Genomic DNA, 12,172 nt, shown 5'->3' with positions numbered 1-12,172 from the left:
TTTAAATCACATATTCAGTTTAAAACTTAAAACACTTCATAAGCATTATTTATGCCCAACAAATAAATTGTCTTCTCATACTTATCAATTGCTTACTTTATTAAAACATTTTGGGGAGAACATATGGAAAGGAGTAATTTGGAGCACTTACCCAATTCTCAGGGTGTCACTTACTTTCATTACAAAGAATGACACGGCAACCTGCTGGGCAGGAGCATTCACTCTTTCCTTCCTGGCACTTTCCTCCATTCATGCAGTCCTTGCAGCTCAAACTGCAATTGTGTTCAAAGATGTGATCTAAACAGACTGTAATGTGATACCATCTTAGTTCGTCCATAATTGACTACGTAACCAAAAATCAAAATAAAACCCTTAATTTCCTAAAAAAAAAAAAAAAAAAAAAATCTTTGAGCATAGTTCCTAAAGAATCTTTAAAAAGGACAACAGCAAGATATAGCTTTTAAAATAAAGCTTATTTTAATTTTTCCAATTATTACATTGGAATATTGTCCCTAAGAATACTTAGAATCTTTAGGAATTTCTTTTTTAAAAAAGAAATTATCATTGATTTGAGAAAAAAAAAAAAATCAATGTTCCTGAAATTTTGATGCTTTTTCTTTCAGAATTTTTTATGTGTATTTCTGTTTTCTGAGTAAATCTTTTTATTAAAATTTAATACACAGAGAAGTACACAAATCTAAACTGTATACTTCAAACTTCTTTCCACATTGTAAATAACTCATGTAAATGCCACCCAGATCAAGATACACAATATTACTAGCAATCCAAAATCTCAAAAGTGACTTAATAATTTTCAATCATTAATTTCATAAATTAAGCACCGTGGTGATCTCTATCACCACAGATTATTTTCCCGTTTTTGAACTTTTTATAGGTAGAATTGAAAAGTATGTACTCTTTGGTGTCAAGCTTCTTTCATTCAATATAATGTATGTGAGATCATACACATTGTGTATGCGAGAGTTTATTTTTTATGGTTATACAGTATTCCATTGTATTAATGTACCACAATGTATTTATTTATCCATTCTGTTTTTGAGGGAAATTATCATATAGAATAAAGGTGGAGAGATGTGTATTCAGTTGTTTAAGGCTCACTCCATTTTAACTTTTGTCCCTGTTTCTAGGGTAGGGACTTTAAGATGCCCTAATTGAAAACTTGGCATATTTACCAAGGCCTCTCTCCTTTGGCAGGCCTGAGCTCCACGTTCTGCCTCCCCAACATCATGAAACTGCTGATAAATGTGCTTCACTCTTCAAGCTCCTAGCAGCTATCTTTCAGATTCCTGGCACAACCCATTAATTGGCAAATGGCTTGAGGAGAAAAGCATCTGAGACCATCCTCCTTGTCTGGTCTTCTCTTCTTTGCAGATCTTGGCCACTCAAGTTCTGACTGTTGTTGTTGCCGCCCCCAACTATTTCTCTTCTGACTTTGATTAGCCAAAGCATCAGGAGTTTAATTAAGAAACATTAAAGTACTTCTATTTTTATATAGAGACACTTATTGATGATATTATGATTTGACCACTGCATAAAAATATGTCTATTTTTCTGAATACATTCTAAAGCAATCATCAAGCTTTGATATTGTTAAAATACAATAAATAGAGGAAGAATAAAAAGAACAGCTCTGTTTTACAAAGGAAAAAAAAGAAGTGGACTGGCTGCAAACAGTTACTTTTGATAGAGATTTACTTTGATCAGAAGTCAACGCTTGAGTTCTGTTGTTTAGATATATAAGAAAAACTGCTCACATTTTGAAGATTTTTTGGTCCATTTAAGCATATTAACCAATTAGTTCTCTGCATTTTAAAACCTAGAAAGGAACTACATTTTAGGGCTATTTAAGGTAAATCTTAACTATCTAAAGTGATTTCTAGTGAAATTTTAATAGAATTATAAGATTTCAATCTTTCTCCCCATTATGCTAATTTAAAGATATTTTTCTGCTCCATTTTCCTGTATTAACTTCAAGAACACCCCTCCACACTGCACTCCCACTTCTACAAGTACCTACACAGCACTCCTTTATTGTACAAAAGGAAATAAAAAAGACAAAAGATGATGATTTTCATAGGAAGCTCTGAAGAAGTGACTTTGGCCCTACTTTTCTTGCAAACTTCATGTTAAAACATATGATGGCATTAAATATTGATAGTAAAATTGTCTACAAAGACGTAGTAAATTATCTAAAAATAGAAGTAAGTATAATAAGGTAAATTCTTTTACACACCAAAATTGTGCAAAGCAGTCAGTTCTCTACGAATATCTTTTTCCTCTTCCTCCTCATCTTCTTCATCTTTGTAGGTGGGAGGCAGAAAGGTAGCAACATAATGAAGCTGTTGAGGTGGGCTCTTGAATAGAAGACCTGGAAACTTCACAACTTCTCATTCCTCTCCTTCTTCCTCTAGCTCATCATCATCTAAAGCTAAGGCCATAGAAGAAAATGCGAGGTTTCAACTTGGTTAAAAGAAGGAAGTACTGTGCAAAGGTTGATAGAGAAATGAGAGAGTTTGAACTAGACAGCCAAGGCAGGGGGTAACAGAAAGGTAAAATGCTTTGAGATGGCCATTTCAAAAGTCTATTGTAAATGAAGGTGAGAAGCTGCCAGCACAAAGTTAAAACTGTAGCAGAGAGAACAAAAGAAAATAAGGAAAGATCTTAGTCTGTGAAGACAGAAAGGGGAAGGCAGGTTGAGTTAAGAAATATGTGGCCTCCATTGCTCCTGAAGAACAAGATGAGGCTGGAAGTAGTTTAGAAAATATATTAATACAATAAAATTCTTCAGTGACTTACAGGGGTAAGTTTTTCTGTCATTTCCAATTCTGTAGCCTTCTTCACAACTACATTCGTATGTTCCCACAGAATTAATGTAGTTGGTCACAGACTATACTGACATCCAGACACTCATCCACATCTAAGAAAATTTAAACAATATCTGCTTTTAGGCATTGAGAGATAAGATAGATCTTATGAAATAATAGACATATTGGTGTTCCTCTTGTGACCTTTATTAAACAATAACAGTGTACTGCCACATAGAAAGCAAGCATAGCCCCCAAATTCTTTCTCAAGTACACTTGGCCAATTATTTTTATTTCACTCATTTTCAAGTTTACTCTACTTCATCTACAAATACAAGGTATTTCTGAGACCTTGTTTGTGAGGTTTAGATGAAAAACTTAAAATAAATTCAGGCCGGGTGCGGTGGCTCACGCCTGTAATCCCAGCACTTTGGGAGGCCGAGGCGGGCAGATCACGAGGTCAGGAGATCGAGACCATCCTGGCTAACACGGTGAAACCCCGTCTCTACTAAAAAATACAAAAAATTAGCCGGGCGTGGTAGCAGGTGCCTGTAGTCCCAGCTACTTGGGAGGCTGAGGCAGGAGAATGGCGTGAACCCGGGAGGCGGAGCTTGCAGTGAGCAGAGATCCCGCCACTGCACTCCAGCCAGGGCGACAGAGCGAGACTCCTTCTCAAAAATAAATAAATAATTAATTAAATAATTAATTAATTCAATGGTCTCAGGCTGTGTACCCTTTTGTAGAATGTTCATTCACTCTCGAATTATTCAATATATATGATAGAAAACTTATTCTAGGTATAAGTCAGTACAAGCTTTGTGGACAATTTTAGAGAAGAAAGAATTTTAGGCCTTGATTGCATGCAACTTACTAGTTTATGACCAAGTCTGAGTCCAGACTTTGGTCAATATGTTCACAATACTATAAGTTCATGTATGAGCTTCTAAGCTTTACCTCAGATTGTTGATGCCTTTTCCATTTGCATGCGTGTATGCAAGTATGTATGTTCATGCCATACAATCATCTCTTGGCTCATTCTGCTTAAGAGCAGATGGTACATGAAATTTTAAAAATGTTTTTGGCTCTGTTAATTGGATGTAATGTGGTAAATGGCAATATACGCTACCGTGTTTAGTATATATAGATATCATAGTTGTGTGTTCATTGCTGTTATCTTCATTGCAAGGTTGGGGGAGCTTGGCTATCTATCATCTTTGACAGAATTCTGAAATGTGTTTCTTTAAGCAAAGAAAAACTAATTTCTCTGAGGCATTACAGTCTTATATAATTTGATTGTTATTAGAATAGATATCAATCTTCTAATCTTTGATTTTAAGAAAAATGTGGTTCAAAATAATGGTAATAATAATACTAAATGAAAATTTAAAGATTAAATATTTAAGGTAAACTTTCAAATTACAGCAATGGTTATATGAGCTATTCCTAACTGTATAAACAAAGTCAACAAATTCTACTCACTAAATTCAAACTCTTATATCAAAAAAATATATATACAAGCAAAAAATCACCTGAAAGGTAAGTGAACTAATTTTAACATGTAAGTTAAGAAATTGTAAATGACTCATTTTAAAACTTGCATTAGCTATATTAATATCAGATATGTATGGGATTCTGGTACAGATTTAGACTGTGGCTTGTGAACTGATGGTCCTTTTGCTCTCTAACTAAAAAAAAAAAAAAAAAAAAAAAAAAAAAAAAAACTCATTCAAAATGTCTTCCAGTAACCAGCTTTCTCATTCCAGTCAAGTTTGCCATGGGTGGGTCCTTTGGCAGTGTGCCTTTCAGAATCTCTCATTTGCCTTTAATATATATTAAATTGTGTGAAAGGGATTATGGACCAATAAATATGATGATAACAATAATAGCTACTTTTAGTTATTTTTCTATGTCAGCCATTGCACTGGGCACTTTACATTTATTACTTTCCTTAATTTCCCCACTAATCCTATTATTGTCATTACTTTACTGATGAGCAGCTAAGGGTCATTGCAGTTAAAGTCGCCCAAGTTTATTATACGATAGTAAATGGTAGAACCACATAGAAAGTCAAGTGTCTTTAGTGTGAAAGCCTTCCCTTGCCCACCCTAGCCCTCTGCCTCAGACATTTCTCTTCCTTTATTGCCCTGTCACATCAATTATTACTTGTTAAATCTCAGGAATTTACCATCACATTCACAACCATTGGAAGTGATCTGAAAGCCTTCCTGACATCTGCATTTGTAGCCTCCTAAATAGTTGATGCAGAGCTGGGCACAGCAGGCTTCTCCATTCTCACATTCATCAAGATCTGAAGGGGGAAAGAACACTGCTGTTATTGCAGAGATAGGAATTTAACGACCCTATAGAAGCACTGATAAGCTACACTTCTAAATTAAAACTGTTTTACTAATCATTTTCTATTTCTCAGGCCATGTAATACAAACAGCGAAGAAACCTTAACACAAAAATAAGGAGACCCACTTTTGGTTTATGTTTCTTCATGCTTCTTCTATGCCTGTTATTTATTTTAAAAGAATGTAAATAATCTCCAAATGCATTTATAGGCATAGGAAAAGTGATCTCTGCTATTTTTCTAGTTTAAACAGTAATTGGACTGAATAAACAGAGAAGTTGAAGAACAAAAAAACAGCCTAAGAAAAAAGAGCCAAAAAATTCCATTTGGTGAACATTTGACAGCTGCAAAGAGGAGACAGTCTTAGACTCCATAACATGTTTGTTCTTCCAGAACTTCAGATCAAAGAGTGTTCGCAAGCAAGTGTTCCCAACTGCCTGACTGGGAAGAGAAGTGGCAACTACAGTTCTGAGAGAGGGCAGAAGACTTATTTTAAGTATTATGTTTTAAATTATAGACCATTTCAGAGCATTTGTTTGAATATTTAGATTATACTGTGACTGGGATGAGTGAGGTCTGGGGTTTTTTATTCCATCTGTGATATCATTACCCTGAAATGTCCTGTTAGGTGAGCAGTTTTCTAAGTAAGGATCTTTAAGCCTTCTTTAGCACTGTTATTTCAGAATTCTACAATCCTGAGTGCTTCTTATTAAGATATAACTGCCCTGGGGAAAATAGAAACGCACCAGAAGATGTCAAACTGTAAGTTTTCAGCCAAAGGATAACCTATTTCACCTGAGTTTTGAGGCGATCATTTCTAACATAATTGGCCAAGGAAGTAGCAACGGACACTTTGCCCTGCTTTCCTTAGGCCGAACACCTGGGAATTATTTGGTCAGGGTTTTTTTGGCTCTAGGCCTTGGTTCAATTCAAGCCCCTCTGTTGTTGAGCTGTTAAGGTGGATGGCCTGTCAGTGCTGAGTTTACAAAATCCTACTATGCCATAACTACATAAGCAGCCACAGATAAAAAGGGTCAATGTCTCAATTAACCCTGGAAAGGGTATCAACTCAAGAAAATGAAGACAAAAGAAAGGAAAGAAAATACAATCAATCAAGGTGAAGGGTCACCATAAAATATCTAAATGAAGGTCATTTAGACATAAAACATTCTTTTTCCCACAAAATGTCAAAAGCAGAACTACTCACAAAATTCTAAATGATATTTTTTCCTTTCTAGTATTAAACCTTCCTTTTATTAATCCTACTGATTAAATAGTATGATGTAGAGAATAAAAAACTTTTAAAAAAATTCATTTTCAAGGCTGGGCATAATAGCTCACGCCTATAATCCCAGCACTTTGGGAGACTGAGGTGGGAGGATTGCTTGAGCTGAGAAGTTCGAGGTTGCAGTGAGCCGTGATTGTACCACCTGCACTCCAGCCTGGGTGACAGGGCGAGACCCTGTCTCAAAAAACAAAAAAAACTACTGATTTCTAAAGACCAATTATTCACTAGTGTAAAGGCAATTATTCACTTGGAATGTACATATACATATTTTACTTATTTGTCTGAGAACAGATTAATGTCACAGCTGCTTCATAAAAAACAGTCATGCATGAAGGAAATCAAAGGATTTTCTTTTTATCATATATTAGTATCAACTTTGAAAAAATATATATGCGAATGTACAAAAAATGTAAAAATAAGTCAGCCAGTTAGCACATAGTTAATTAAACCTATCCAAAGGCAAAAACTTATTAGGGCTAAAACCTAGAGATGTGTTAACACAATTTGAAAGACAGGTATATAAAATGCAAGTGTCTGACTAGCAATGAAGTCACTAAATTTAACAATTGGCCAGTTATTAGAAAATATTTATTATTTAACCTTATTCAGTGACTATGTATGGGGAAGAGATACAGAAGATCAAGTTTTTCACTTTTGATGCTTTTCTGAAATCAGAGCTGAAATGTTTCAGTGTTTTGCCTGGCTGCAATTGGTCCTCTACTTTTGATTAAGGCTAAATTTTTATGTATGGATTAATTTGGGTACAATGGTAAAATATTTGGCATATTGGCCAATTTAGGAAAAATATGATCATCAGAGATGAGGACAATTAAAAGGGAAAATTAAGCATAACAAAAGAAAAGGAAATATTAAAGAATATTGAGGAAATATTAAGCATAACAAAAACAAGCAAATAAGGTATCATAATTCCTGAATGATGACAAATCACTGCTTTAGGAACTTGGAAGTATTTTCAGAATCAGGACACATAGTAATGTAGTTTAATACTTGCTATTCCTATTTACAGTAGCAAGCAAAGATCTAACAAAATAAAATTTGAAAAGAAATTTAGAAAACAGGTGATTTAACAGTTGAAGTGGCAAGACATTTTAAGAAAGGCTTGTGATGTAGGAAGAACGGGGTTTCAGATGAGTTCCAAATGAGGATGGTATACATGGGACAAACTAGAAATAGCCCCAGAGGAATGTTAATAGAAAAAGAATCCAAAATGGATCACTAAATGATAGACTGAGGGACTTGTTTTCCAATTGTGTAATGCAATGTTGCTCCTTGCTATTTGAGAACAGGGCATCTTGAGTCCGATATGCTTGAAGCCTTTGGTGGTATCTGAGGAGACTTTTTAAAAATCTGAAAACCTTTTAAAAAGCCTAAAAAATAATGTTTTAGATGAAATGAAATTGAATTATTTACTTATTTTTGAGACAGGGTCTTGCCCTGTCATCCAGGCTGGAGTGCAGTGGTACAATCATAGCTCACTGCAGCCTCAATATCCTGGGCTGGAGCGATCCTCTCACTTCAGTCTCCCAAGTAGCTGGGAGTGCACCACCATGCCTGATTATTTTTTAAATATTTTATAGAGACGGAGGCTCTCGAAGTTGCTCAGGCTGGTCCCAAACTCCTGGACTCAAGCAATCCTCCCACTTCAGCCCCCAAAAGTGCCAGGATTACAGGCATGAGACTCAGTGCTCGGCTTGCATTTTCTTTTTCTTGTTAGAAAAATGAAATTAACTTGAACCATAAACAATATAACATTGTCATACTGACGGCTGAAATTTCATAAATATGCACTTTTCTACATTTTGACCCTGGCAGATGCTATTTTTTTCTAGCTGTAAATAAGAACTTTACTGAATGGTATTTTTCAAAAAATAAAGAAAACACCAAATTTAAGTCGCAAAGAAACAGTTTGGCAAAATTCCAGTTTCTCTTATCAATACTCAAAAGAGGAACAAACAGAGAGATAGAAGGAAGGAAAAGAGGGAGGGAAAAAAGAAGCAATCAAGGAAGAAAGCCCTTAATTTTTTCTATGGTTACAAATCTTATCAAGGTAGGAAATAAAAGTAAGCATATTTTTCATTAAATAATAAGAGGTGAGGAAAGCAATTGGCTTCAATATGTTACCCACTGTAGATTCTGAGAACAATATTGAAAGCAATGTTGCATAAATAAATACAATGGCATTGTTTTGAATTTATAAAACCAGAATACTGCAAAATTTCTTGAGTTTCATTCTGTGTCATCATACTGCCAAAGTAAAATGTCCTAAATATTTAAACCATTGAGTTTTTTATACTTCAAATTGTCTCTATCTAACCATATTGAGTAGTATGAAATGGTCAAAAGATTTTGTATTGTAATTTTTAACGGAGGAAATATTAAGCATAACAAAAGAAAACAAGCAAATAAGGTGTCATAATTCTTGAATGATGACAAATCACTGCCTTAGGGACTTGGAAGTGTTCTCAGAACCAGGGCACATAGTAATGTAGTTTGATACTTGCTATTCCTATTTATAGTAGATACTCCTTTTTCTCAGGAATGTTTCATTATGAAGCAAAACTAGGGTGGAATTTTAGTTTCTTCATTGTCTCAAATGATATAAACTCCAATAATATGTTGAGAAAATTAGCAATTAAAAATGGATTTGAGCTGGGAATTCCAAAGAATGAATTTTTTTTAAGTTGTCTTTTAGAATATAGCTACTTGTCATATCAAAGTTGAACATACATCCCAAACATTATCAAGTTGAAAACCAGTGCAAATAATTTCGTTTCTGCTTGAGGTAGAGAACTGAGGTATGTGATAGCATTTGTTGTTGGAATTACACATTACATTACATAGTTGGATAGATCATGGAATATTTTCCTGAAATAAATCTATTAAGGGCATATATTTCATTAAAGTGTTTTAAATCTCCTTTAACTTCAAGGTAAATATCTAAATGTAATGTTGTCTTCTGACAGGTAACCCTTCTTTTACATTTATTCAGTAGCCAGAGACACTCTTCAATTTATTTGTCTTTACAGTTTGAGAGATGTGGCTCACAGTACAGCCGTAAGTACTACAGATTAAAGGGCTAAATGAATCCAGAGCAACTTTTGAATGAAATGGCATTTACCAAACATTACCTATGCATGTTTTCTCATCAGAATCAAGCTGGTGTCCATGGTTACAGGAACAACGGGGAGCACCAATTTCATGTTCACGGTGATGGGAACAAACACTATTGTTCTTTTCACAGCTATTGACAATTTCCAATTCAATCCCTTTCCAAAATGAGCAAAAGAGGATTATTAGCATAACAGAGAAACCTGAATATATGTCAATAACGGACATGTTCTCTCTGTTGAGAGGATGACAAACTTTATTAGAAATCCATCAACACTCTATACACATAAAAGTAAAAGTCTGAGGGTTATTAAGCATTGTAAATGCCTATATACCACATTATATACTAATAAACATATAAATAATGTTGAGTGATACAGAAAGGTAATGATGAATACACCACTGGTTATTAAACACTTACCTTAAAGGAAACATATTTTGGGAATTCTCAGTATTTTCAGGATATAATAGATGTAATATATATACATATATATTAAATCAATAATCAGAAATCAAATAGGTTGTTTGCTAGCTGACATTTCTGTTCTTGAGCTAATAGTATGTTATTATTTGTCCTTTTTACGGTCTATAAGCACATGAAAATACTGTTAAAAATAACCTTGGAGCAAAGGTGTAAACATAAACCCAATAATTTAGTTGATCATATGTAACTAGGGTCATGTTGATGCACTAATGAGCTTTGATTTATACGAGAATCACTTATTACATAAACAAATTATTACTGTGAAAATCAATTTGGCTGGTACATGCTACTAATTTCAGGCATATTGGTGGGCCTGAGCCTCAGCAGATGAATGCCAATTGTCCTGAGCACGCAGGCATTATAGTCTCTCATTTTCTAAGTGACAAAATAAGAATTATAAAAATGTTTAGAATCCATGTTAAAATATAGACTTTAGATACTCTGAATGCCATTTTTACCACAGAAGGTCTATGGGTCTTTATTTATGTTGTTTGAACACACCCCTTCTTACTGAGAGTGTCTACATTGATTCATTTCCTCTAAGTCTTAACTCATGAATCATTTAGAAGAAAAAAAGCTGGAGGAAAAAAAAAAAACAAGACAAGAGTATTTGGGATTGTAACACTCCTTGAAAGCATATGTCACCATATAAACTGCCTAGACATCCACTACAGTTCCAGAAATCATCCGGCCTAATCCCCAGCAGCCAGTCCAGGGCACAGAGCAGCCTCAGATGCTCCCAAGCACCCAGGGCACATCCCTGTCATTGTGCCCAGCCCACTGCGCCATCATCATCTTGCACTCCCCAGCTCATAACAGATGTTCAAAATAGGTTTCCAATGATTGAATAAACAAAAGAAGGATTATGCTAATCAATTTATTGTTAAAAATAAGAACCCCTTTGGGTTTAGAAACAGCTAGTTTAGGACTAAGCAAAATTAGAAAGCTAAAGGAAAGATTAGTGAAGGGAATTGATATTTTTCATGATACATTAACATATACTCTTCAGAGAAACCTATTTCAAATGATGTCTCTGGTTGTGGTGACAGGGACACAAAGATCTTTCTGATACAGAATTGAAGTTTTTTTCTGACATATGCTTGCTATTGCCATTCTTATAAAGAGACATTTTTACCTATTTATGAACCATATTTGTTATCTTAGAGTCTATCAAATTAATCTCCATCATTTCTTAGAGAGAAAAGTAAGGTCAATTGACATGAAATCACTTCAATAACATTTACGGCACTGTTGGTTGTAAAAGCCAGTCTATATTATGCAAGGTATCATATGTGCTTATTAATCTAAATATTACAAGTCATAAAAGTAACATGATTTTTGCTTAGGATCAGAAAACTGAGGTTCAGAAAAGATAAAAGAGTTGCCTAAGGTAGCAGAGCTGGTAAGAATCAAAGCTTTCTAATTCAGAGATGTTTTCCTATATAATATCATTTGTAAAGAGAAAATAGCTAGGCCTGGTGGCTCACACCTCTAATCCCAGCACTTTGGGAGGCCAAGGTGTGCAGATCACTAGAGCCCAGGAGTTTGAGACAAGCTTGGGTAATATAGTGAAACCCTGTCTCTAGAAAAAAATATAAAAAATTAGTTGGGCGTGGTGGCACGTTCTTGTAGTCCCAGCTACTCAGCAAGCTGAGAGGTGGGAGGGTTGCTGGAGCTGGGGAGATCAAGGCTACAGTAAGCTGTGATCTTGCCACTACACTCTAGCCTGGGTGACAGAACAAGCCCCTGTCAAAAAAAAAAAAAAAAAGAAAAGAAAGAAAAAGAGAAAATAATTTGACAAGCATGTAATCATTTCACTGAAATGTAGTGTAATATTTTTCCTAAGAGAAGTTAGTGTGACATAATAGAAAAAGGCACAACATTTAAAGTTGGAAGATCTGACACTTTACAGCTGTGTAATCTTCAATTATTTTAAATCTCTGATCCTCAGTATTTTTCCCACTGTTAACAGAGGGATTGAGTTGCACTAAGGTTTGGAAACTAGTGGCCTGCAGTTATATGGGATTTGATTATCAAGGTGTTACAAAAGTTAAGAAAATATTAGGATTTCCACCATTTCATCACAAATTAAA

At 34.7% G+C, this 12,172-nt stretch overlaps 1 protein-coding gene across 5 annotated transcripts in view; it reads right to left on the bottom strand.

Annotated features, from left to right (window-relative positions):
• The window catches only part of LOC134809620 (putative EGF-like and EMI domain-containing protein 1), a 704,739-nt gene that overhangs the window by 146,275 nt on the left and 546,292 nt on the right, over window positions 1-12,172 (bottom strand). For 3 of the 5 annotated variants that reach the window (XM_063807317.1, XM_063807318.1, XM_063807322.1), the window contains 5 exons: window positions 9,616-9,753; window positions 5,011-5,133; window positions 2,818-2,938; window positions 2,255-2,449; window positions 175-306 (listed from right to left, as the gene is read on the bottom strand). In XM_063807317.1, the coding sequence (XP_063663387.1) occupies window positions 175-249 (75 nt within the window). In that variant the 5' untranslated portion in view covers window positions 250-306; window positions 2,255-2,449; window positions 2,818-2,938; window positions 5,011-5,133; window positions 9,616-9,753. Of the gene's footprint in view, window positions 1-174; window positions 381-2,254; window positions 2,450-2,817; window positions 2,939-5,010; window positions 5,134-9,615; window positions 9,754-12,172 lie in introns of all 5 variants that reach the window. The other 2 variants (XM_063807319.1, XM_063807321.1) reach the window with 1 other exon arrangement.

Source organism: Pan troglodytes, chromosome 2, assembly GCF_028858775.2.
Source record: "Pan troglodytes isolate AG18354 chromosome 2, NHGRI_mPanTro3-v2.0_pri, whole genome shotgun sequence".
In the NCBI taxonomy this organism is placed as follows: domain Eukaryota; kingdom Metazoa; phylum Chordata; class Mammalia; order Primates; family Hominidae; genus Pan; species Pan troglodytes.
This window is presented reverse-complemented; position numbering and strand designations above follow the sequence as displayed.